This window comes from Rhinichthys klamathensis, unplaced genomic scaffold (genome assembly GCF_029890125.1).
Source record: "Rhinichthys klamathensis goyatoka isolate OS25496 unplaced genomic scaffold, OSU_Roscu_1.1 h1tg000094l_1, whole genome shotgun sequence".
Lineage (NCBI taxonomy): Eukaryota > Metazoa > Chordata > Actinopteri > Cypriniformes > Leuciscidae > Rhinichthys > Rhinichthys klamathensis.
In genome coordinates, this window is record NW_026606633.1 from 633,791 (window position 1) to 661,043 (window position 27,253).

A 27,253-nucleotide genomic window follows, 5' to 3' on the forward strand; every position below is an offset into this window, starting at 1 on the left:
ACATCCACAGGCGATTTATAGCACAATAACAGTTCAAGCTGAAAATTACTCTCAGGCCATTACAACTAACTATAAATAAACCTGTGCACTCTATTTCTCTCTCTCTGTCTCTATCATACATGTTTGTCTCTAGAGAGCCTCTTAAAACTCTTGTCAGGTGTAATGTTGCATTACAGGTGTGCGATAATTCTTTTACTCAGATCTGCAACAGTGTGTTTCAGACCTGACAGACAGAGTTTCTTCATGTCCTCGAGAACTGCATACACAAACTTCTATCTTTCTGAATCCCTTGATGGAAATAGCGGCAGGTGGTTGTCAAGATCGGGGTGTCTGCAATTTTGCTCTTAAAGCAGTTTCTCAAATTGCTACTAAACAGAGAAATTACTTAACGGAGGAAACGTAATTTGTTACAAAACTGCTTCCTATCTCCAAGCATTTGGTGTACAGAATTGATAAAATTTGAAATCCTTTAAAACGTTTAAAGAAGAGCATTTATTTAAAACAGAAATCTTCTGTAACATTCTTACAAAAGAATATTACTGACCCCAAACTTTTACATGGTGGTATATAAAAAATATCATTATTATATTATATTATTCCAGGCTAGAATCCGGCAGAGTGGATGATTAGTAATTATGTGTTTTCCTTCTTTATCCAGCATGTTGTATATTATTAGTGTGATTGGTTCAGCATTTATGTTTCAAGTTGATGCCGCAGGTGGACCAGCAGCTAAGACCCTCCATTAATGTGACTCACGTACGCTGGGGGCGATAGAGTCACCGGCCAGATGGATGGAAGGCAACCAACACACACGCACACACGCACGCACGCACACACACAGAGTCTTGGATTCAAACAACGTGCCCTTTGAGTGGCATTACCATTCTTTTCGAATAAACAACCACGCACAGAAAACCGCATCTAGACTGATTAATGACAGCTCTCTGCTCTTGAGATCATCAGAAACAGCTTGCTGCTTCTGGGCATATTGACGGTCAGGCAGGTGGAAAAACAGAGTATAAACAAATGGCAGGGGAGACTCTTTTTTAGCTTGGGGGTTGTGAAGTGATTCCCATCCGGGTCAAAAATGCGTAGTGACCCAATGAAGCCAGTCGGTTGGAACGATGCTGCAAGCAGTGCTCTGAAATGCACTATTAAGTTTTGAAGCAAAAAAAGCAGTTAGGGAGAATGAAAGAAAATATGTGAGAAATGTAATGGGCTGCATAGAATAAAAAAAAGTATGAAAAAATGTAATGAGAAAATACAGAGCCCAAAAACATTGACAAAACTTTGGGGTAATGAAAGCACAGAGGGTGTGGTGAGGTTCTGAAACAATACATTTTTGTGCAAGTGTGTTTCAAGTATGCAGTACTCACTGTATAATTGGCACATAAGGGATTGAAGGCGTTGGTCCCGCAGATAAACAATCCACCCTGCCGACTGAGGAGAACCTTCATGTAGTTACGGCACTCATCCTAAAAAATAGAAGAAGAAAGTAATTTGTCTCCTAAATCAAACTCTCTTGAAAAAATTCCCCCTCAGAATGACATCACATTTCTCAGCACTTTCAATTTTATTCCAAGGATTGTTTGCATCTGTACAAACAATTCTCTTGGCAAACCAGAGGCACGCCACAGTGAGTCATTCGGTTAAACCTCGGTTCAATTGAACGCACATGTTTGAGCCCTGCACCTGTGAAGGGCTTTAAGAGATGTGAAATAGAGATGGATTATGTCATGCTCCCCCACGTGCCGCCCCCCACCGGTGTACCCCGCGTGTGCCCGCCAGCGTGGCACCATTTGATGGGCAGCAACCTGTGGGCAACGGGGCCTCACGATCACAGCAATCTGTTATCGAATGAAGAGAGAGAGAGAGTGAGGACGTGTGGAAGGAGCCGGAGGGGGAGAAGTGGGAGTGAGTGTTATTCCAGATGCTCAGGTCCTCACGGGGTTTTTGTTTTTAAGTGGAGAAATGAGGAGAGAGAGAAATAGTACATGAGAGAAATCATTATTATCTAAAAAATTGTGATTAATGAATTTATTTAATGGAATTACCTAAATTATTTAATAAAATATTTTTGGCTCAACTCCAACTTTCAGGAACTAAACATGGACAAGACTGAAATCATAACTGGAACCCCATCACTTATTAGCAAAATTCCTACGGACTTTACCTGTGATATTGCTGTTACTCTCATCAAATCATCCAGTACTGTTAAAAATCTTGGTGTTATTTTTTTCCGATTCCTCTCTCACTTTTGAAACTCATATCAACTCTATCACCAAATCTGCATTCTTTCACTTGCGTGGGTGGCATTGCCAAGCACCGTCCCTTCATTAGTGTTAAAGATGCTGAAACGGTTATCCATGCTTTCGTTTCATCCCGTCTTGACTAATGTAAAGTCCTTTTCATTGGTTTACCTGCTAGCTCCATTGCCAGACTGCAATATATTCAGAACTCTGCTGCTGCAAGAATACTCATCTACACCAAGTGTTCTGCCCATATCACCCCTATTCTGTTAAATCTCCACTGGCAACCAGTGGCCTATCGTATCAGGTACAAAATACTACTGCTCACTTTCAAATCATTGCATGGCTTGGCTCCTAGCTATCTCTGTAATCTGCTTCTCCCCTACATCCTGACCCGATCACTTCGGTCATCTGAATCTGGCCTTCACTCTGTCCCTCGGTGTCGCCTCTCTTCTTTGGAAGGTAGATCATTTAGTGTTATTGCACCCAAACTATGGAAGTCTCTCTCCTGCATTAATAATATTTCTGAATTCAAATCCCTACTCAAAACTCATTTGTTTTCTGAATGTTATCATTCTTAAGCTGGGTTTTGTATTTCTCTGCTGATGTTTGCCACCCCGTCAATGTAATACCCTTTTACTATCTTTGTTTTATCCTTGCTTTATTATTCTATTTTTCTTCTTCTCTGCGTACTATTGTCTTTCATTATTACCTGTTGTTTGTTATTATTACCTACCCTATTGCTGTTACCTTTCTTTTCTAATTGTATCTACTTTAAGCATCCTTGAGCAATGGAAAGGTAAATACAAATGACTATTATTATTTTCTAATGTTACTTTGTATGGTTTTATTTGTTAATGTATTAAAAAAAGTAAAAAGTAATAATTGAACGGTACAAATTGTTTCCTTTATTTGCACTATTGTTTTTTTTTCTTTATTTATTTTAATTATCAATACCAATTGTCATGCCAATAAAGGATGAGAATGAGTGCGAGGTGAGAGAAATACAGAAATGCCTAAAATTGTTGGCGATAGATCATGAACTAACAGCATAACTGATAACGGCACATTAAATCACATAAATGTCAGCCCACAATTCATTGCTATGAGCGTACATGGCCTGTTATTAGTGTTTCTGTAAGACAGATGCTTTTTTTACCGTATTGGCATTGTGTGTAGGTGGTGTGGGTGTTGTGATGCAGATGTATCCTGTGTTTGTGTATTTGTGTGTTTGAGTCTCTGTAGGACCAATGCACCAAGACCTTATAACTCTACTCATAAAACAGATTCGACAAACTCCTCCAAGAGTCCAAACACTTGGCACAGCTCCTGGTCTTCTAAGCGATAAAGCACATACCGCGGATAAACAACAACGGCCTTCTCGTCCTCCTCCAGCTCTTCAATCAACATCACCTGGTCTTTCCAATTTCATCCCCTCGTTTCATATTTTCAAAGAGGCCTGATTCATTTACACACTATTCATTAGTCCATTAGGGGGTTCTCTCTCTAGTGCTGGACGTCCTCTGCACCATCAACTGTCCTCTGCTCGGTGTTTCACAATAGCACTTTCCTCGTCCCTTTATTTTTCCTCTCCTACTACCAGTCCAATTATCCCTTTATCCTTCCTCTGTGTCCGTCTATAACCCACCCTTTCCACTCCTGCAGCATTTCTCTTCCAGACTGTTCTTGTCTCTGCTTTTCCAATTTTTAGTAATTTATTGTCAAGATTGTAGCCAAAGCGCACACACGCACACACACAAGCAGAGACAGAAAAAAGTCTAGAAAAAATAGTAATAAAAAAATCATGTACAAAATTTTAATAAAAAAATGAAAAATGAAAATTGAGCATAAATTCACACAGACGAGCAGCAAAAAGAAATTTGAATATATATATATATATATATATATATATATATATAGATAGACAATGGTAAGAAAATAACCATGTTAAACATACGGTATAAAAAAATTAAACAATTTTTAAAAAATTATATATATATATATATATATAAATTATATAAATATAAAATTACTGCATGCCCTCCCCCAGTAATACATTTGATCCTTTTCTGCTAAAGTGGAAAAAAGTAGAATGAGGTCTGAAAGGTTTTTTGTATTTCTGTGAACTTGTCACAGTGTAGGTCTCTGTCTTAAGGTCTCTGTCTTAACCTCTCTATCTCTATCTCAAGTCAGGTCTGTTTTATAAAAAAAGTCTTCTCCTCTCTTCGACTTTCTACCCTGTACCTGCATGCCATATTTCTTCAGCTTACAGGGCCTTGACTATCCCCTGCAAATTCTCACTGTTGGTGTCAAGTACTAAATTATTTATACCGGGTCCTAGATAAGTTTACCACCCAAGCTTGTGTGTGAGACAGCCTTAGTAAAAGGGCGTTGTCTTTCTGGCAGATGTTTTTTTTTTTCTAACAGATGCTGAGCTGAAGCTGAACAAGTGAATTCCTCCTCTTTCTCTTCCTCTCTGTTGAGTCTCTAGACATGACATCTACACCAACACCGCACATCTGCGCAAAGTACTCCCTACATTCCAAGATCACTGATATCTTTATATCTAAACACATTCTTTCAAAATGCAGTCCCACAATACTATCATAAACCATCCACAGACTGACACTGCCTCATAATGTGTCCAAAGCATGACGTCAGTATGAGATAAAAGCTTAAAAATATTTTCAACTGCCAGTTTCAAATACTATTTATTAATATTTCGAATTAGCTTTCAGTTTTCTATTTAGTTTAAGTTTTAGTAATTTTATGTGTCAATTTTATTTATTTTAATTCAAATGTTTCATTTCATCTTTATTTCAATTAATGGAAACGTTGCTATTAGTTTTAGTTAATAACAAAACTGTCAACTGTATCAAGCAATGAACAACATAACATTGTCGATCGCTTTATTTCTATTTTTGCGAATAAAGCTCATTTGTTTTTGCTCAATGCTCAATTTTGAGCATCACAAATGATGGCTGGAAATGAAGGACTTCAGTTTGCTTTGTCACTGCAAATCACTTTCACCGTGAACGTCGATTGACTGGATGGATACTGCACAATTCTGCACATCATTATCAACTACGAGCGTAACTCATCTCTCACGGGTGTCCACTTAACCACTTTAGACACTGTTCCTCATAATAAAAGGGTCATATTTACAATAAGCAAAGCCAACTCTCAGAAGTTTCCATTATATGCTCAGCTCAGTCTGTTTCTCCAACCATGATAGAAGAGGGAATACTGTAGGAAAGAGCACAAGAAAGTTGTCAGAGACCTCTTTTCCCCCTCTCAATCTCCCTCTTTCCCATGGCAATACTGTCATTCTAGAATTCTCTTTGTAATTGCAGTGACAGCAGCCTCGGTCAGACTGTGACCACATTAACAGCAGGGGCTAAATTAGTGCAAATCTGCCAGGGAACACAGAGTAGGGTGTTGTGTTTGTGGTTGTGTAGGATGTGTATGTTAGCTATAAAAAGGATTGACTAAGAAATAAAGAAAGAGATGGACAAAACGTGAGGAGAAAATGATTGGAGTTTTGTGTATGTGAGAGAGGGATTGTGTGTATTTGTGTTTTTGCTCTAGGGCTAATCCACGCCCCCTCACACACTTTGATGCTGATGGCTGGTGAACACACCATGGGCTACAGGGAACTACACTGCGACCAAAATGGTCGCATATGCGACCTTTTGAAATGCCATTGCGACCCTAATTTTTAATGGGTCGCAAATGTATCACCGTTTGATTATTTTTGTACCTACCTAATGTTTTAGGCAATATGCTATGATTTACTATGAGCATTTATTAAAACAGAAATGTGTATTTTAAGAATACGTTTTATAACGCGCTCTGAGCATTCAACACATCTGGGCTCTATCTTGCACTCGGCGCAAATGACTTTGTACACTGACGCATGTATCATTCCTATTTTGCACCCGCGCAAAGCGGACTTTTCCCTCCACAGACACACGTCGGTTAACTAAGAAATACACTTGCGCTCCCCGGGGCGGTTCAGCGCAAAGAGGAGGCGTGTTCCGGCGCAAACTTTCCCTCATGCTATTTTGCTGTTCTATAAAACAATTGCGCCACTGACCAGAAAAAAACTAGTCTAAAGTCAGTGGCGCGTTGCGCGTTGTTCATTATGCTATTTTAAGCGCGCATGCTTGGCCATAATGTAGCGGGTGCACAACGCGCATACACTTTGATTCTCTCATCAACACAGATGCAGCAGTTTTTATTTTTGCAAATCATACATTATAGCAAGGAAAAATATTAACACATGAGGGAAATCATTGTGGTGTCCATGAAAATTTAGTTTTCTTCCTCCCACGCCTGTTTAACCGACACTGATTTGTATGGGGATGGGAGAAACCCACCCACGATAGATAGATAGATAGATAGATAGATAGATAGATAGATAGATAGATAGATAGATAGATAGATAGATAGATAGATAGATAGATAGATAGATAGATAGATAGATAGATAGATAGATAGATAGATAGATAGATAGAGAGATAGAGAGATAAATAGATAGATAAGTCTGATTTGAACGTTGAATTTCTTGTTATTTCTGCATGCATTCTACTTCAGACAGTCAATAAACAGTGAGGGTGTTACTGCATGAGGGTTTATGCCATAGTTTACAGGTGCACGCAAAGCACGCAATACAACGTCACTTCTCTGTCTTTCACGGTCCTGACAAGAACGTCGGTCTCCTCGGCTGTGAACCGCTCCTGACGCGCGCCTGGTAAATCCGCCGTTATAATAGCAATCCGCCATGCAACATGCGCACCTGCTCTTAAAGGGAATGTGAGATGACGCTCTGATTGGTTTATTCCACGTTACGCCCAAACCACACCTATGAATAATGAAGCTACTTCAGACCAACCTCTTTTAGATTTGCGCCAGGCGCAAGAGGCATTTATCCCGCCGGGAAAATAGCAACAGCGCCGGGATCCGCCCACAAAGTTACTTGCGCTTTGCGCTTTGACACTTGCGTTTCAGATCGTTAAAATAGGGCCCATCAAGTTGGCTTCGCGGATTCGCGCTTGTTTAACTGAGAGAACGAGCAGAGAGAGTGAAAGCCCCAGTCGCGCGCGCGCTCTCTCTCCCTCCCTCGCTCATAATAATGAATTGAGTTGACTGAATATCTTTGAGAATACACGATGGTAAAAGGTCGGAAGACCGAAGTTTTTTTTTTTCTGAACTACCACTGGTTGTGAATTGTGCTAAAATAACGTTGCCTCATCATCTCTGAAAAGCTTTCCACACATTCAGATGGCATAAACCACTCTTTCAATAAACAAAACAAAAAATCTATCTGGTGATGAAATGTTTTCTGTGTTGAGACAAATCTTGTGCGATGTCCTAAACTGCCTGGATAATCACACAACGTGTGCCGTGGTCCGTTAATGACACGTCCGATTCGCGAACTGACTCCTTTGAACCGATTCACTTTAATGAATGGTTAAAATAACAACTGATCTGTCCAACACTGAACTCAAGAGTCATTCTAGAATGATTCATTCTTTCCAAGTAGAGCTATTCAAGTCATCTGGTGAAATTGTTTTTATATCGCAATATATATCGCAGAAAAATCAAATATCGCAATGTCATTTTTTTACCAATATCGTGCAGCCCTACTGTAAATTCTGTGGGCCTTCAATTGCAGGACTGTCCAAATTGGTAACTGCGTCAAAACAATTCAAACACAAATCATTGAAGCTTCACAATGACATATTATATTCATTTTACTTTTCCTTAAGAGTTCAGAAGTCTGCCCATCTGTGCCAACCATAGCATGGTGAAATCCAAAAGAAATTAATTTAGCACTTTATTGTGTAGGCTACTGTATTTTCTATTGCAGTAAATCTATCCCAACCATTTTAAAAGAAAACAAGAAGGCATGTGTTTTAAAAGATGGAGAGTAAAATAAAAAGCACATCTGTACGCAATACAGTTTCACTATTGGTCATTATTATCCAGAGCGGCTTACTATATAAATAATTTGTGCGACCAAATCATGTTTTGCGCTAGTAACTGAAAAAGTTAGTAGCGCAAGTGCCACCAGTGGAAAATGTTAGTGTAGTTCCCTGGGCTAACATCAACATTGAGAGCAGTGGCTCATTTATATTGAGAATATTCAAATGCAACTTGAATTTAGATGAAGAAAGAATTTAGGTTCAAAACAATTGACTCAGAATCCAGATTCAGAAGGGTTCTTTTAGATTTACAATTCAGATTCAGAATTGATATTACATTAAGAACTGTTCACTTCTATATACAGTCTATCTATATTTCAATTCAGAATTCCTATTCAGTTTGGATCCTTTAGATTCAGAATCCAGATTCAGAGTGGTTCTTTTAGATTTACAATTCAGACTCGGGATGTTTTTTAGATCCAGAATTGATATTGTGTTTCGAATTGTTCACTTCTATATAAAGTCAGTCTATATTCAGATTCAGAATTCAGATGGGATCATTTGGATTGAGAAATCGGATTCTGAGTGATTATGTTACACACAAACAGAGAATATACTGTGCAGATTTAAAGTGTTTCACTTGGGTTCTTTGTAGATTTTCAATTCAGATTCAGAGTGGTTCTTTAATATTCAGCACATCCATGCAGGTGTGTGTAATTGGAAGTGCAGTGAGCTGCATCAGCACATTATCTGTAAAACAATCGGTCTAAGTGTTGTCAATCATAATGTGTCTAGAACTGGCATAGAATTTCTTTTCTGCAAGCACTGGCTGCACCCCAGCTGCCTTGCATTAAACCAGCTCCAGAGTCAGTGTGTGTGTGTGTGTGTGTGTGTGTGTGTGTGTGTGTGTGTGTGTGTGTGTGTGTGTGTGTGTGTGTGTGTGTGTGTGTGTGTGTGTGTGTGTGTGTGTGTGTGTGTGTGTGAGAGAGAGAGAGAACATAGTTGCTTTTGACACTTGCAGTGAGAGAAGAGACTGCATCTGCATTCATCTGAGATTCAAAATGGCCTCCTGCAGATGCAGATGAAAGGGGCAGAGATGGGGAGATTGAATTTCCCTCCCAATTACAGCGTGTGGCCTCTTAGATCAGCCGTGCAGAAACATTTAATTACCAAAACCAATTACCCCAGTGGCAAATGTATCACAGTGAAAAATGCAAGGACTCACACACGAGGACTAGAGGACGCTGTGTATGGGTGTACAGCGAGTGTTTGTGCAGACGTGTGTGTGTGTGTGTGTGTGTATCAGTGTCCACTCAGCGTGAGATCTTGGGCTCTGTTTAAGAGCTTGTCGTGTCTCGTTCATCTCTGCATGACCTCTCATGTTTAGAGACTTAATAACTCTAAGAGGGCAATTCTCTCCCTCTCTTCTTCCCCTCCCAACAGTCCCTCTTTCTCTAGCCCTTAATCCCTCTCCTTTATCTTATAGCCAACTCACTTTTTAAAGGAGAAGTTCACGCCCCAAAATTATGTCATGATTTACTCATTCCAAATGTCATCCAATGTCATTATACGGACCATCTATGAGAATTTTCTTTTAGAATCTTCACACAGAAAATAATTACAAAAAAATCTACTGTATATGACTCAGGCACTATTTTCCAAGTCTAAAGAAATGTGTTAGCTTTGTGTGACAAACACACCAAAATTTGAGTTTAAATTAAGTTATTCACTGTTCATCTGCCCCTTCAGTGAACTATTCATTCAAGAACTGCTGTGATCAAATCATTATTTGAACTTCAGAATCGAATCAATGAACAAATAGTCATTTTGCTTGTTTTGTACCAATATACCAGCTGATCCATTTTATAAATCTGTTTGAACAATTCATTCACAACCCAGTTTGATTTGTTCGCGAACTGCGTGTTAAATCTGCATGACTTCACATTGACCTGTCAGAGCGCAAACCCAAATTAATGTTACAAAACTGTAAGGCAACAACAAACAACACCAATGAACAGAATACAGACAAACAAAGCAAGACATGAGTGCCTGAGTGGTTCACATACTGTAGAATCAGGGTCCAGATTTAAAGTGATTCTTTTACATTTACAATTAGAGTGTTGTTTGGATTCAGGTTCAGAGTGGTTCACATCTATATATATGCTATCTCTTCTCAATTCTTTAGATTTAGAATAAAGAATCAGAGTGGCTCATTTAGATTATAGATGCAAGAACTTACAGAAGTAAGAATTCAGGTTCAGAATGGTTCGCTAAGATTCAGAATCTATATTCTGAATGGATTTATTTGCGAACTGGACTGATTTGATCATGAAACGATCAGCCCCACAGTCTCACTGATTCAATGATCCAGTCACAGTGGTTTACAGGTCATTGTAGAGGATCATTTTATCATGTGCTTCAGATACTTGGAATATAATGCACAAGTCTGGACTACTTCCATGTTGTTGTTTTTTTGGTAAATTTGGAAGCTTAGCAGCAATGGTCATTACAAACTACTGTCACTGCATGAAAAAAAAAATCTTAAGTGTTAATTTTTTTTGTTCAATGGAAGAAAGTAAATGATACATATTTGAAACAATACATGGGTGAGTAAATGATGACAGAATGTTAATTTTTAGGTGAACCATCCTTTACCATCTTTCTTGTCCACTCTCTCTCTTACTGACCTCTTCACTCTCTCACTCCTCATCTATGTTGGTCTTTCTCTCAGTTTTCCCACCCATCCCTAGGGCAGACAGGTGGGAGAGTTGCTCGCTTTCTCTCTCTGTTCCTTTGCATGTCTCATCTCACTTGCTCTCTGTTGTGCTATTGTCTTATGCTCTGTCACCCAGATTCAATGTCAGGTGTCATTTTCAGTGTTAAATAAGTCATTTTCTCTCTTTTTCTCTCTTTTCTCACCTGGAGGGGATTAAGTCATCCTTCACTCTTCCCACACAGACACCTTTCAATAAAAACTCCCTTTCATTCTCATTGAAGTCAGACAAAATACCCAGCATTCCAGAAGACGAAGCAGAAAGGGTGTGTGAAAGGAAGATATCTGCAGTGGTCATGCGTGGGCAGCTGTGGGGACCGCTGGCAGCTTTTGACACCCTCTCTATTTTGCAGACAGCACAGAAAAAAAAATGATTTCCTGAAAATTTGCCACAGGCAGCTCTTGTGATGGCACCTTAGAGTGTGAGCAGGGGCACAAATAATGTGACTCGCACATATATACAAGCATTTAACATGAATAAATGTGTGTTGTTGTTTAACAGTGTTTTGTTGATGTAAGTGTGTGTTTGTATGGGTCAGGTTTTGCCTACATTGCAGGGACCAGCCAATGTTGGTTCTACAATGAATAACTCAATAAGCATATTAAATAATGTCTGAATAATGAAAATGTAAAATAAAATAAATAAAAATGTAAAATGAATAAAAACGCTAAAATAAAAAGCATAAATTTAAATATTTTAAATAAAAATGAAATAAAATAACAACAATATAACCAAAAAAACAACAGACAAACAAATGTGATGGCTATCTATTATTGCCCAAAAGTGAGCAAAGAAAAACTTCTCAAAATTAATAAAAAAAAAAAATACATACATATATAGATGCCACAAGGTTATATATATATACACTCACCGGCCACTTTATTAGGTACCCCATGCTAGTAACGGGTTGGACCCCCTTTTGCCTTCAGAACTGCCTCAATTCTTCGTGGCATAGATTCAACAAGGTGCTGGAAGCATTCCTCAGGGAGTTTGGTCCATATTGACATGATGGCATCACACAGTTGCCGCAGATTTGTCGGCTGCACATCCATGATGCGAATCTCCCGTTCCACCACATCCCAAAGATGCTCTATTGGGTTGAGATCTGGTGACTGTGGAGGCCATTTTAGTACAGTGAACTCCTTGTCATGTTCAAGAAACCAATTTGAAATGATTAGAGCTTTGTGACATGGTGGAAGTAGCCATCAGAGGATGGGTACATGGTGGCCATAAAGGGATGGACATGGTCAGAAACAATGCTCAGGTAGGCCGTGGCATTTAAACGATGCCCAATTGGCACTAAGGGGCCTAAAGTGTGCCAGGAAAACATCCCCCACACCATTACACCACCACCACCAGCCTGCACAGTGGTAACAAGGCATGATGGTTCCATGTTCTCATTCTGTTTACGCCAAATTCTGACTCTAACATCTGAATGTCTCAACAGAAATCGAGACTCATCAGACCAGGCAACATTTTTCCAGTCTTCAACTGTTCAATTTTGGTGAGCTCTTGCAAATTGTAGCCTCTTTTTCCTATTTGTAGTGGAGATGAGTGGTACCCGGTGGAGTCTTCTGCTGTTGTAGCCCATCCGCCTCAAGGTTGTGCGTGTTGTGGCTTCACAAATGCTTTGCTGCATACCTCGGTTGTAACGAGTGGTTATTTCAGTCACTGTTGCCCTTCTATCAGCTCGAACCAGTCTGGCCATTCTCCTCTGACCTCTGGCATCAACAAGGCATTTCCGCCCACAGAACTGCCGCTCACTGGATGTTTTTTCTTTTTCGGACCATTCTCTGTAAACCCTAGAGATGGTTGTGCGTGAAAATCCCAGTAGATTAGCAGTTTCTGAAATACTCAGACCAGCCCTTCTGGCACCAACAATCATGCCACGTTCAAAGTCACTCAAATCACCTTTCTTCCCCATACTGATGCTCGGTTTGAACTGCAGGAGATTGTCTTGACCATGTCTACATGCCTAAATGCACTGAGTTGCCGCCATGTGATTGGCTGCTTAGAAATTAAGTGTTAACGAGCAGTTGGACAGGTGTACCTAATAAAGTGGCCGGTGAGTGTATATATATATATATATATATATATATATATATATATATATATATATATATATATATATATATATATATATATATATATATATATATATATATATATATATGCATGTGTGTGTGTGGTCCTGGTAAACCCTACATTGTGGGGGAAAATGTCTCCACAAGAATGGCAATACCAGAAATCTTTGACCTTGTGGGGTCATTTTTTGGTCCCCATGAGGAAAACAGCTTGTAAATCATACTAAATTATGTTTTTTGAAAATGTATAAATGCAGAAAGTAGGAGTTTGTACAGTATAAAAATATGTCTATGTAAAGTCCTCATAAAACATGAAAACACAACGTTTGTGTCTCTGTGTGTGTACGCGCATTTATACAAATTTATAAATTTAAATAAATAAATGTGTGAGAATATCCACTCACCTCATGTTTTCCCTTCATTCTACAGATTCTGATGTCATTTTTGTTGGATTCCCATGTCCTCTTCTGTAACAGAGGGAACGTCAGTAATGAGTGACTGTTCATTTCCAGCACAAAGTACGTTTATATGCGTGTGTGCGTTTCTGTTCTCACCTTGCTGTAAAACATCTCTTCTCCCACCACGTTGTCCAGCTCCACTCGGAAAAGGTCATCTCTGACACAAGCACAGTGAGAGAGAAAGAGCGAGAGACTGTGAACCACCACATAGCAGTAAGAACACTGCAAAACAATCCTTTTCTTAATCAGAAATGTCAGAATTAAGATCAAACTTTTTTTTTTCAGTGAACAAATATCTTAAATCCAAAGTCGTCGACCTCACACACTGAAGCATAATGTGTATTCTTCAAATGTTTGACAAATTGATATTACATTCTTGTTCCTACATAAATTCACCCAGATACGCCGTCTCAGTGCAAGCACTCAGTTAAACGATTCACCACAGCCCGTCCTACATAATCACGATTCTTTGCATTATGATATGCCTGATTTCCCCTCCATAATTCATAACCCACCCCCACACTGCATGCATGTTGCATGCAGCTTCTCATCTTGAACACAGCATCCAGTGCTTTAGCACTTCCTGCAACCACTTTAATAATCTTTCTATAACCTTGTGGCGTCTATTAAAGTCTCTATATGAATCTGATCTCTTTTAATCATGGCGTGTTTGGTGTTATAGAGTATCCAAGTTTGTGCCTGAATATTGATCCAAGGACTAAGAGCTGCCGTGCGGCCCGATGAGAGAGCACTGGAGAATTTCAAATCATGAGAATCTCTCTCTCTCTCTTTTTTTTCTTCTGAAATGTTGTAATCTGTGAATTTGCAAAGCTCACAGACCAGCCCATGTTCTTGCAGTAGTATTGATCTTATCTTTCACAGACTTCCATCTGCATCACTGCTCTGTGGACACATCAACAAAAATGTAGACTGTATGTATGTGTGTGTTTGTGTGTTCTTGAAGAGAGTCTGATGAGATGGACTATAAATTATTCAATCCCTCTGTGTGGTTTGTTAAAATGAATCCCCCTTGGCCATTCCCTCTCTGAGCAGGGCGGCCCCTAAGTGCCCTGGTTAAAATTATCATACACTTACACAGTGCTTGCCTTATTTAGAGAGCACAAACTTTAAGCAGACACAATAATTCAAGCAGTAAAGCAAAGCTGGAGGTCTGTTTGGAGTTCAACAGTACTGTCACATTTACGTGAACATAAAAACAGGCTTTATAGTTGCACAAGGTTACCAAAAAACACAGATGGTTTGGACAAGACATGCAGGCCATTGGCAAGAACAGAACACACATGGGCCAGTAAAAACTCTTTCTTTTTCAGTCCCTCCATTTGTACCTTTTCTGTTCTCTGTCTCTTTCTTGATCTCGTAAACAAACTTTACTTTTTATCTTCTTTCAAAATTTCATCATGTAACAACTTGCATAGTGTGCAATGGAGATAAATAACAGGGTCTCCATCTAAATATTGTAATGTGAACTTAAAAATGCTAGATGGAAAAAAAGCAGGCAGCAAACAGGATACAGAATTGCAATTTGAAGGAAGTAGAATTCAAATTCAAAACTAGCAATGTCCAGACAAACTTTGATTGTTGGCTTAAAGCCTTGTTTAATGGTTTTGAAAAGGTTTGGGATGAATGCATTCCAATTGACTTCCTGTCTGATGTGGACAATTCATTTTAAATGTACACTTATGAATGGCAAGGGAGACTATTCTTCGATTCTGAATTTTGCACAACCCTAGCAATAAACTTATTAAAAATTCTGATCTTTCCAAGTTTTTACTTTTAAAGAGATCAGAATTGCAATTTTTACCTGGCAGATCTAGTTCCTTTTCTTACCCTCTATCTCTTTTTAGCTTTCCCTATTTGATTTTGGGGGGTGGGGGGCTGACTATATTTAACATATAGGAGACAGCTAAAAGAGTAAGTGTATCTGTAAATTGCAGTGCTACGGGAGACGCGGGAGGTCTCACACCGTTCGTCCCATGCCCTACGGCATCTGTGTGACAGCCCGGACGGCAGCTGAGTCCTTGATTTCTCTGCACCAGTAGAGGCTGTACGTCAGTCAGGCTGTTTCCATGACCTCAGAGGTCAGCCGGAACCTGTCCCGCACCGTTAGTGACAGGTTCGAGGGTAGAATGTGTTGAGTTTCACTCCTGAGCTTAATTGAAAGACTTGACCTCTCGATGAGGTCAAACACAACGAGGTGGCTGAGGCTTGATTTAATGTGACTTAACCAGGTCGCCGCTGGCAATTTTAGTAGCCCTCCTTTAGTTACTCGGAACATTAATTATGTATACAGATCACAAAAGAAACACCTCATTTGTCTTATAGGTGTATTTATTTATGGCTTGGTCTGAATTTCCCCCCCCTCCAGGTCTGAGGCTAGATTGCAGTCGCTTGCGTTGAAGTCGAGAAATTTCTGGAGGAAACCAAGTGTGTTTAAAAAAAATACTTCAGTCCTCTCATCCCTGACCAGGTGTTGCAAGGTAATACTGTGAGGGGGCTGAGAGGCTGGTCGCTTTCTTGGGGCAAGTTCATGAGCGGTTATGCTAATGCTAACAGGATTTAACCCGTCTGCACCCCTTATCACACTTGAGCACACCGTTTCAGACTTTATTCAGTCAATCCAGGCTGTCTATATCCTTGACTTGAAACATCACTGACTCTCTCCCTCTCCTCTATACAGTATTGCCTCCTTTTTATTTCACTCGATGTTGCCGTTGTTATTGAATGCTCCCTCTTGAGTCATCGGCTAAATAAATCTTCTTTTCCACTGAGGTCATTTTCTGTTGGCTACGGCAAACACCTCCATTTACTTCAGACACTGATAGGTACATACGGTTTACTGACTGCACACAGCGGGGCTTGAATTTCATCGAATTACGCCGGCCACAGTGGCACCACATTGGAAAGCGTATGCGAAACAGTTGCTCGTTTCTGAGTTGAGCTTCTATAGGCCAAAGACTTCTGGCCTTTTTTATGTGAGCTTCTAGTCTGGGCATCTTAAGTCATATGGCGCTTTGTGATTTATATTTATTTTTGAGGTTTAATTTTTGACACGGTCGAGCGGGCAGGTCATTTCCTGACACGTATGAGAGACTTTATTAGAGTACGACGCCTCCCCCGCCGGACCCCTACAAATTTCGGTAACTATCACCATATGTTTGAACTCTCCCAATGGACATGCCAGCCATTTTTGGGAAGCATGCTGCAAAAATGCACAAAAACAGCTTATTTTTCTAAAGCGCCAAACCTAATGAAGTTTTATTTTTGTTTATCTATTCCAAACCCCCGGCTCCTGTGGGGTAGAAAAAAAATGCAAGAAAGCAAAAACATCATTGACTTCGTGACCTCTTTAAAGCCCCACAATGGCCTAAAATCCTAAAAACACTACAGGTGTCCAATATTTACATTTATAAGTTATAACCCAATACCACTAAAACAAGAAACACATCATGCTTCTTAAAGGGACAGTTCACAATGTCATTCCAAACCTGTATGATGTTTTTCTGAGGCTTACACAAGCTATTTTGAAATAGATATGATTAAGCTAAATTATTACTTGAAATGTTCAAACAACTATGATTTTATAATATAAAACAAAACCATATAAAATTAAATAAAGTACAATTATTATATTCAAATTAATTAAAATGTGAATTAAAAATTAAACAACAATTGACATCATCACAAAAAACAAAGATATTTTGTCCATACATTGAAAGTCAATGGGGTTGAAAACAATAATAATAATAAAAAATAAAATAAAACTTTTTTTGTGTTCTACAGAAGAAATAAAGCCATACAGGTTTGAAACTACACAAAGTAAATGCTGGCAGAATGTTAATTTTTTAGTAAATTATCCCTTTAAATAGCTTTGAATTAAAATAGCAATTCAGACTTTTGATCTCAAAAGAGATTGTTTTTGAATGTCACATAATTTGCTTAAACACACATCTCCATGCAGATAATTACAGATGCCGGTGTAACAATAATTACAGGGTACGCCCATGCTAATCAGCATTATTTCACACCCTACCTGGCTCCGATGTAAAGGGTACGGTTGACCTGCAGAATCCTCTGAATGTGTAAGGGCTCCTGTCTGAGCGATGAGCGATGGGGTCGTCCGAGAAACACAGGATGCCTTCTTACCACTAAAGGAAAACGAGGTAGAAGAGACAGTGAATGATAAAGAGACAGGGTTGACAGAGGGTTGTATCATCTTTTCATTGCACTTATGGGTGTGGGAGAGGTGATCCGTTAAGGCGAGAGGCGTTCGATCACTTGCGAGTCACTCTTGAGATAAAAATGTTTATTTCAGACAGCTGCCTGTGGTTGCTCTTCAGTGGTTTTCACAGATAAAGTCTGTCCTCATACGTTCGGCTTAGTCAAGTAGTGTTGTTACCAGAGGAGTAAAATGTAAACAAAAAAAATATACTTATCCAGAAACCGGTTACCTGAAATATTTAAACTTAAATTATTCAAACAATGAATAATATCTGGTTTTATATTTGAAAAAACGAGTATTCCTTGAATTAGGAAAGGATCAAGGTAAGATTAGGGATATAAAAAAAAAAATGAATGAGAAAAAATATAAACAAACAAACAAAATTGGCATTATTAGCATGTCATTATTCTTTACATGAAAATATATTGTTGCCTTTATCTTTTAGAAATTATCCTGAAACCTTAAATTGTTAAATTCATCAAAAAACTATATGATTTTGTTTGATATTTTAATGTAGTTGTATCCGGAAGAAGGAAAGCATCAGGGATAAAATTAAAGCTAAATAAATGTAATATTAGAGTACAGTAAAATTAAATAAGCATCTAATTGTAATGAAAAATAATAAAACAACAAACTTTTAACTGTTAATTGTTTATTTACATGAAAATATATATATATAGCTAGCTATATATAGCTAAATTTATCTTTTAGGACTTTTAGAAAGAGGGTACATCAAGCTCTCGATCATAAAGGTGCGGTCACATTTATCATTGCTTGCCGAAATTCACAGGCAAAATCCAGATTTTCTCAAAATAATACATTATAGTAATGAAGTACAATTACTTAAGTACTTTATATCCCTGTTTGTTTCTCTCATCCTGTATCTGTTCCTCTCTCAGTATGTGATGAGACCCTCTCTGGAGCTACCCAGCTCCTTGTATCTTTCTTCTCCTACTCCGAGCTTTACAAAATCCCTTGCTTTTCTCATCTTTCACCTTAGATAGACCTGAATGAGTTAAGCTGGGTTGCATGGAATCAATATTATTGATCTGTGATCAATCACATGCCTGCTCTGCATAAGAAAGTGAAAGCTGAGAGCCTGACAGCGCAGACGGGGTCCAACCCTGATCCTGACTGACTGCATGTGAAATGGAGACATCGTTACCTTCAGTAGGGATGAAGTTCAGAGGTCCCGGTTCCTCGGGGAAGACCGCACACACCAACCGCAGGAGCCAGAAGAGCCCGATGAAAGGTTTGGCCACAGTCGTCATGGCAGTGGAGCTCCGGCACTATGAAAAGAACATGCAGAAAAGAGTCAGGTGAGGTGGCAATCTAGCAAGATTTCTAGTTACATTCACTTTGTGAACAAAACTACCACTCTAATAGACTCTAAAGCATCTCTATCATCACCCCAGAGATTAAGATCAGCAATTAAGTCATCCACCAATAGAATTCGTGTCAGTCAGCCCTAATGGTCCATTCGATGTGGTGTGTCACAGAACTGTCATCAAAGACATAGGACCCAGGACTGAACTGCCTGGACGTCTAACAAAAGGGCTTCACACTGAGCCAGAAATGGGGAGGGGGTCAAAGCATGTGTGAGTGAGAGGCTCTGTTTAAAAACCTAGAGCTGCCCTGCTGTCTACTGCCTACATAGGCAGAATCTTAACCGAAATGGACATAGAAATGACTGATTTGAAATGCTCTACATAGGAAGTATCCTGTAGGGATTTTTAAAAAGTCTGTTGTGAAAGATTTATAAGCCTTGAACTAAATCAACCAGCTATGAGGTGAATCACCACATTGCTAACTTTGATTTGAAGAAAAAAAGTATTTGAAACTTGAATAATAAAAAAAAAGAAGGTAAAAGACTGGGCACTTAACAGGTTTAAAAAGGGACAGATCTAGAATGCCATGAAACATTGCGAATGACAATCAAATTAAAAATGACAAATAAATATAAAACTATAAACGCTAAAGTGTTTAGCATGAATTGCTTGTCAAGATTCTCTGACTGGTGGAAAATAATCATGGATAATGTAGTTTTTCACCAAGAATTCCGCTGTTAAACATGATTTTTTTTTCCAAAAAGTTTCAATGAAGCTGACTGATGGGTTCCAAAAAAAACCTTGATAAACGACCTTGTAGCTCACAGTAGTTTTGTTTTTAAATTTTTATAAATTATTGTTCAAAATCAGTTCTCATATGGAGGCAATGAATGGGATTTTTGGATTTCTGGAACCCGACTGTTGCACACTATTGAGTTTGGTGTTACCACATGTTATTAAGTTAACAATGTCATACCATAATCTGATGATCATAAAAATATACAGTAGACACAAATAATTAATTTAACTATAATCCTATTTTTCATTCAGCGCAAAGAAGTGTCAATAAAAACAATCTATTTAAAAAAACATATATTTTTTACATCAGTTCAACTTAGATTTTGGCCAGAACAAACTTATTATTTTAAGGCTCACATATAATATACTGTAGGTAGTCACTACGGGTTTTTTTTTTTATTACAAAACTTTTGTGTGCCTGCATATGTGTGCACTTGAAAAAATAACAACAAGTAGAGATGGACTTTTAAATTGGATCTCTTAAAATATGATATCTTTTCAGATCTTCTTCCCTCTTGAAAAAAGATGGCAGAAATAGAGAAGATGTGATGGAAACACAAATGTCACTCAAATTAAAGTGCAATACAATCTATGTGGAAAATTACCTCTGCACTTCAGAGGCACAGAGAAGCTCTAGAGAACTGTCACAATAGTATTTTCTGTAATAGTCTAACGTAATGGTACTGTCTGAAAAAGGGATTTCAATGGACAGATGAGACATGTATGCTTGTGTGTATCGTTTACTGGTTTGAAAGACACCAACGGTATTTTAATAGCTAAAAAAAAAAAAACATACGTAAGATTGATGCATGTAGTCAATACACACTTCAATTGTCCAACAAGAAAAATGGCGTCAAATTCTCATGTTATTCCAATGCCTTTCCTTCTTCTGTGAAAAACAAGAGAGGGTATTATAAAGAATGTTTTCACTGTTTTTGTCCACACAAAAAAAGTCTCAAATGATGTCCACCTCATCATTGGAAACCATTGACTTTCACAGTTTGGTGGTGGTGGTGGTGGGGGTCTTTTGTGTTTCATCGAAGAAAGAGATTCATTGACTGAAACGACATGAGGCTGAACAAATAATGAGAGAATTTTCATTTTTTGGGTAAATAGCCCCTTTAAACTTCAATAATTATCTTTTTGGCTTGATTAAGTCAGAAGGAACAGATTAAAATGGAAGAGTTCAAGAGAATTTAACAACTTCACAGAACATAACAGAAAGCCATGCTGACGGGAACATAAAGGGCCAATCATGGGGAAAAAACTGAATTTATGAAAAGACACAGCATGCTTTTCATACCTAATGAATGTACTGTTCAATGAACTGTTGTATTTGAACAAAAGAATGGCTGGAAAACCTGGGAAATTACAGTTGTCATGTGTTTCTGATATATTTTCTACAGTGGTCAGTGGTTTCAATAGCATGAAACTCAATATAAGAATGAATAATCCCTCGCCTTGAGTGTTAACAAGCTGAGAACATTTGCTTTGAAACTTTAGTGGAAATGCTGTTTGTTACAGTCACAGTGCAAACATAAACAAATCAGTGTCAGTTGAGCTTTTCGCCACCGCAGCGCTAAGACGACACGTACATGTATTAATATCTGACAGCCTCAATTTCTTTATTCAAAAAAACCCTTCTCATTTTCCTGTGGCTAAGCACCAATTGAGTTACACAATGCAAAACAGCCAGCTCTCATTTGTCAAAGTGTGGCCTTGCTGTCCAAAACGCACACATGTACATGTACACACACACAACTACATCCATTGTGGGTCTATTTCTATAGTGAAACGACTTGTGACGTTTTATCAGGGCTAACTATCTTTCCAGGACATTTCTAGAATTCCTCCTATTGAAGTCTGAACAAGGCTGCCCCACACACTAATAGTTCAACACCCAATGCAGCAAATTATGCTCAACAATAGGCTTACATGAAGGAGAAGAAAAAGAGAAAATGAAAAGAGGCCAATTGGGGAATGAAGGCAGACAGAACAGGATAGCTAAAACTAGAAGACACTGCCATAAGTTGGTATCAGAGATTCTATTGTCTAGCTACAATTAATCATTTACGAGTATGCGATAGGCCTCACGCATTTAATTAGCATAATTCGAAACTCTGAGCTATAGAGTTTCAGGGGACAGCAAGCTAAACAGATGCGGAGGGGGTGAAGTAAATACAAGCTTGGATATAACTTACACCATCCCACTTTTAATTATGGCAAATGTTTGGTGGCAGAGTTAATTTCAATTTCAATAGCAATCCCTACAATTAGGAATTTCATGTGAAGGCGAAAGATTTCCATACTGATTTTGCCATTTTACCACAGGTTTGAGTCGGTCATGCAAATTCACAGTGCTGAACAACAGAAAGCTGCTTGGTTTAAAATGACTTTTGTGTGAACTATACTTCACATATCACACCTTTGACAGACAAAGGACCCTTTTTGCCCATTAAATGTATTCGTTCAAGGACTTGTGAAACACTGGTTGTGTTGTATGTGTTTGACTCACTAAAAAAAACTGACTCATAATAATCATTAGTTCAGAAATCAGACTGCACTAGCTGCACTGTATGTGTTTGATTCACTAAAAAGAATTGACTCATAAGAGTCATTAGTTCAGGAATGAGATAAACCGGTCACACTGTATGTATGTGTTTGATTTACTAAAAAGAACCAGCTCGAAATAGTCTTTTGTTTATGAATCAGACTACAATGATTGTGTATGTTTTGCGCAAAAATCGTAATCAGAACCAAATGGCCTGGAAAGATTGCCAATGTTAAGCCAGCAGGTAGTCCACATCCAAACACATGCCATTAGCTGAGCCAGTTGACACTTCAGAGAGCTCAATCAAACAGAGCAATGTTCAAAAACCCACAGCACCAGTGTTTACTCTCTTAGGAAAACAGACATAGAAAAAAAACCCTAACTTTTAGTAATTAGAAAAACTTTAACACAGAAAAAAATATACACATCACTTTTAATTCATATTTGGCTCAACCAACAACAATAGGATTCACATGCCTCTTTAGAGCTTCCCCGTCAATGAAATTACTAACGTTTGAGAAGGTAATTATCTGAATGGGGTCATTAAGATACCGTGAGAGGAGCACGGATGGGGCGGCATTATCTCTGACCGACCATTGAGAAGCTGTTACTCAAGATAACAAATCACTTAGCTAATCAATAATAGCTCGGTAGCGTAGGCTGCTTAATGAACTCTGATCTACTGCCAATAGTCTGAGGAATGATTGGTCAATTGAGACCAGAGAACGGAAAAAAACAGTGGACGTGACAACTCAAAGCTGGAGATCATGAGTAGAATGAATAACTGCCTACCGGAAAGCAGGTCTCCATGCTAATGCCAAGCTGCATCCTGGGAATTTCAAGGACGTTAAACCTAGTTAAAATTCAAATATTTTGTGTATGAATAAGATTATTATGAGCCCTATCCCTCTGCCTTTAGAAGGCATAATGTTCTGATGATATGTATTCTGGGTAAAAGAAGAAAGGCACTGATTTCATTAAGGACCCCTGAGGGATTTGAACACGATAAATCATCTAAGGATTTCAGAGCAAACTTCATTTATGTGTGTCCCAGATAAAATACTGATAATGAGTGTAGAGAATGGCATTAATGACTTGAGAAAAGTGATCAGTAATAAAGGGCTGAATTAACGCATACATTATCAGACCCAGCGATCAGAGAGAACAGAAATTAAACCACTATCTGACAATTGCTTCTAATTTGTGAATTTGAAGGTAAAGAATGTCTTGATGCATTTAAACAGCTACAGCAGATCATAATCTATAATCGATCGATTCCCTTACATAAGGCCTCGAGAGCATATTTTCATGTTCCAAGCAACAGCAACAGAACATTTGTTATAGGAGACTGCTTCACGGCTTGGCCTTGACCTCTCATGAAACTCACACTGTGACCTCATGTTATCAGATTTGCCTTAAAGGCTCCAGGATGCAAACCATGTTGATCCACCAATCATCCAACATAATTTTTTTGGATCTCTCAATAAAATTTAATAATCAGCCATTTTGCTATCATTTTGATTCCAGTTTATCACAAATGATTTATGATGTGAACTTCCAAATGGAGTCAAGGCAAAGCAGGATTATGTATATAGCACATTTCATTCAACATGGTAATTCAAAGTGCTTTAAATAAAAATGATAAAAAAAATAAAAAAATAAAAAAACTCATAACAGGTTAAAAAAACAGCAATAAAACTTACAAAAAACAACAACAATATTCTGTCATCATTTACTTATCCTCATGTTGTTCCAAACTTGTATGACTTACTTTCTTCAGCACAAGTAATTTTGAAACATGTCTGGGGTTTGACGTCCACATAATGAAAGTCAATGCGGTGCAATGTTGCTTTTGGTCCGATGTTGTTTTGGACCATACATTTTAATTGTATGGACAAAAACAATTGAAACACTCCTTAAAATCTTATTTTGTGTTTCACAGAACAGTTATACAGCTTTTGAACAACATGATGTTGAGTAAATGATGACCATTTTCATTTATGAACAATCCCTTTAAGTAGAATGTAGCAAAGTACAAGAGAGAGAAAAAAATAACAGAAGTAAGGTGGGGAAAAAGCAATTTGAAAGTAGTATCGGAAGAATAAAGCTGAATATGCAGAAAGAGGCCAAAAAAAATGTCTGGAATGCTTTCAAAGCAATGAAACCGGAAGAACCCGGAGCCAAGAAGAGGCTGATTCCTTTCCTGAACATACCCTAAAATCCTGCTCTAGTGACCCGAGACTGCTAACCTCCGTCTCTGACCCCTTGGGGAATGGGACAAGCCAACCAAAACCATATCAGAGCCCAGCAGCCTCGGTCTGGACTGCCATTTATTATTTACTGCCCTCTGTTTCTGGATAGCATGACGTCCAATTCACTCTCCCATTCTGCCACAACCGTTTTAATAGGTTGTTTTCCAGACACAGTCAAAGCCCCGAAGCAATTTATCAGGGCAGTTTAAAGCAGCCCGGTGACTCCAGCACTGATTTTTTTGCATGGAGGAAGACACATGAAATTAAAGATCTACTTAATGGTCTGTGCACGTCAAAGAGCTAGTCTCACATTATAAAGATGCACAGCATCATTCCATAAGTCCTGACAGGGAAGAGAGATGCTCCAGCTCCACATGGACTTTACCACGGAGCAGTAATCCTGATTCTGAATTGATGAAGTGTGGCGTCAGGTTGAACCAGCAGAGCACCACCTTCTCATGCAGAGACACCCTGAGCTATTTTTCACTCGCTGCAGACACGAAAAACACCCAGACAAATACAGCAATCTACAAAAAAAGGGATGAATCAGGCTGTTGCTTCACTGTTGCACACACACACAAACATCAGGAAAAGGGGAGAACCATAGACAGATGCTGCTTAACAGCTTTGGCGAAAATATATGAGAGCTAAATGAACAAACTGTGCGTAAGCTAACAGCAGGGGAAATTGGCTTTTCTCTAGGTCAGGCAGCATTCCAAGAAGGTGGAATCGTCTTTCACCATTAAAACCACAGGTTTCATATGAGCTCTATTCACTTATACAGACTGTTGGTTAATCAGTACTAACAAGTGATGCAAAATATAGCATACAGTTGTGGTTGACCCCAGGTTAGTTCTCGATACCCCAACAGTATCATACTACACCACTTATCTGTATTTGTATGGGGTGTATCATGCGAAAGTCAGATTTTTATTATGTGAAGAAGTCTTTCCTGCTCAACAAAGCTGCATTTATTTAATTTAAAAAAAAAACTGTTTTTTCTTCTCTCTTTCTAATGTATGTGTTATGGTGATTTTGAGTTATTTTGTCATTTTACTATTTGTTTTATGTGATGCAGTGGCTATATTTTTGAGCCCAAGGCAAATTTCCCTCTGGGACAATAAAATATACCTTAACTACAATGAAGAGAGACTGATGCATTCTAGATTTCAAAAAGGATGCAAAAAGCATGATAAAAGGGGTCTATATGACTTGTGAACTATATTCCTTGCATTTTCTTTTAATTTGATTCTTTAGAAATCTAATTCTAATATGCTGATTTGGTGCTCAAACATTTCTCATTATTATCAAACTTGTAATCAATGTCTTTGCTGCTTAATATGTTTGTGGAAAGCATGATTCAATTTAAAGAATCCTGAAAAAAATAAAGTTAAAAAGACTTTTGTAACATTATAAATGTATTTACTGTCACTTTTGATAAAAAAAAAAAGAAAAAAGAAATCTTACTGACCATAAACTTTAAAATCAAAGCCTGAAATTGCTATATAAATTGATGAAAGATGAACGATCTGAAACCAGGGACTAACTATTGTATGTTCTTACATATCTTACAAAGGATTGTGACTATTCAAGAACATTTCAGTCTAGATACTGAATAGTCGACGGGTCCTGTGTTTGAATTCATCTCAAGGACAGTACTACAAGACTTTAAAATAGAGCTTTTAATGGGCAAACATCATCATAAACACATCAGAGGCAGTAGTGCAGACTGTGGCGAGGTTGACCCCCTCACCCGGCTGAAGGCTTCATGCGGTGTAAATCAAGTAACGGACGAAATGGAAACAACTCTACGTCGTTAAAAGAAGGAAAAAAGACTGCTGAAAGATTAAAGCTACCCCATCCATCATATACACCGCCGTAAAAACGAGCGAAGCAAAAACAGGGAGGCGATAATCCACTGCACAGTCATAAATAAAATGAAAAAGTTCAGGCTAATGACTAAAAAGACTTGCAAGGATCACAAAGGTTTCCCGGGATGACAAGCTTTTGAGACTCCCACGAGGCTATGTATTACCTAACAAAAATACCCTGCAGAATCTTAATATCTCAACTGTGCTCATCACAAGCTGCCAGGCTTTTTTTTTTTTTACTTATTATAATTATTTTGAAGGAGTCGAAAAAGGAGGAGAATCAGGGATGAAAGAGAGGCGGGAAGATTACTTGGAGGAATAGGAATGGAGAAGGAGAGATAGGCAGAAGTGTGCATGAGTGTATGTGTGTCACGCTCGTCATGCAAAATTAACGTCTTTAGGGATGATGCACACTGCAGTAGAGCGGAACTACGGAGCTCTTATGAATAGAAATACATAGAAAAACAATAAACACCTCCCTTCATAGCATATGGTTCAGCAGAGCATCTTATAAATAACACTCTTTTGGGAATTAAGTTTCAGTTTGTTGCCTCTCGTTAACTTTACTACACTGATACATACATTGCTCTAGTTGAAGAGAACCCTCACTAAAACGTACTCGGTTACTAACGTAACCTCGGTTCTCTCTAGAGAGGGAACGAGTACTGCGTAATAGCTTTACGCTAGGGGAAAAACTCTTTTCCGCGAGATATTGAAGCCA

The 27,253-nt window shown here is 38.4% G+C and overlaps 2 protein-coding genes across 2 annotated transcripts in view; both read right to left on the reverse strand.

Annotated features, from left to right (window-relative positions):
- rgl1 (ral guanine nucleotide dissociation stimulator-like 1) overlaps window positions 1-27,253 on the reverse strand; it is a 222,516-nt gene that overhangs the window by 43,670 nt on the left and 151,593 nt on the right. The gene's annotated exons all lie outside the window — the stretch shown is intronic.
- Window positions 1-27,253, reverse strand: part of sema6bb (sema domain, transmembrane domain (TM), and cytoplasmic domain, (semaphorin) 6Bb) — a 132,213-nt gene that overhangs the window by 38,384 nt on the left and 66,576 nt on the right. Inside the window, exons 2-6 of the mRNA XM_056252320.1 lie at window positions 18,898-19,021; window positions 17,544-17,658; window positions 13,589-13,649; window positions 13,439-13,501; window positions 1,377-1,475 (exon numbers count right to left, since the gene is read on the reverse strand). Of these exons, the coding sequence (XP_056108295.1) occupies window positions 1,377-1,475; window positions 13,439-13,501; window positions 13,589-13,649; window positions 17,544-17,658; window positions 18,898-19,003 (444 nt within the window). The 5' untranslated portion in view covers window positions 19,004-19,021. The remainder of the gene's footprint in view (window positions 1-1,376; window positions 1,476-13,438; window positions 13,502-13,588; window positions 13,650-17,543; window positions 17,659-18,897; window positions 19,022-27,253) is intronic.